This window comes from Eimeria mitis, genomic scaffold (genome assembly GCF_000499745.2).
Source record: "Eimeria mitis Houghton genomic scaffold, Emh_scaff1187, whole genome shotgun sequence".
Classification (NCBI taxonomy): domain Eukaryota; phylum Apicomplexa; class Conoidasida; order Eucoccidiorida; family Eimeriidae; genus Eimeria; species Eimeria mitis.
In genome coordinates, this window is record NW_013568090.1 from 9,178 (window position 1) to 9,701 (window position 524).

The following is a 524-nucleotide window of genomic DNA, read 5'->3' on the forward strand; positions in this document are numbered from 1 at the left end:
GACCCTAGGCCCAAAAACCTAAATCCTGAGGCCGTAAACCCTAGATCCTCGACCCTAAACCCTGAATCCTAAACCCTAAACCCTAAACCCTAAACCCTAAACCCTAGGGTTTTGTGTTGTGTGGATGCAGCTGCAAGGGTATGCTGTTATTCTGACGCACCCGGGGGTCCCCTGCATCTATTGGAATCATTACTCAGACTATGGTGAATACTGCAGGTAAACCCTAAACCCTAAACCCTAAACCCCAAACCCTAAACCCTAAACCCTAAACTCTAAACCCTAAACCCTAAATCCTGAATCCTCAATCCTAAACCCTAAATCCTAAACCCTGAACAATAAACCCTAAACCCTAAACCCTAAACCCGAGACCCTAAACCCTAAACCCTGAATCCTAAACCCTAAACCCTAAACCCTAAACCCTTTTTTTTTGCACAGGCAAAAGCTGCAGGAGCTGTGCGACATCCGCACCTCAATGGGCATCCACAGCACCAGCGGAATCTATATCGATCGGTAAACCCTAAACC

At 46.8% G+C, this 524-nt stretch overlaps 1 protein-coding gene across 1 annotated transcript in view; it reads left to right on the top strand.

The window, feature by feature from the left end:
* Positions 1–124: 124 nt before the first annotated feature.
* The window catches only part of EMH_0031490 (Alpha amylase, catalytic domain containing protein, putative), a gene marked incomplete at both ends in the record, with an annotated part of 2,029 nt that continues 1,629 nt past the window's right edge, over positions 125–524 (top strand). The window contains 2 exons of the mRNA XM_013494523.1: positions 125–138; positions 436–510. Coding sequence (XP_013349977.1) covers positions 125–138; positions 436–510 — 89 coding nt within the window. The remainder of the gene's footprint in view (positions 139–435; positions 511–524) is intronic.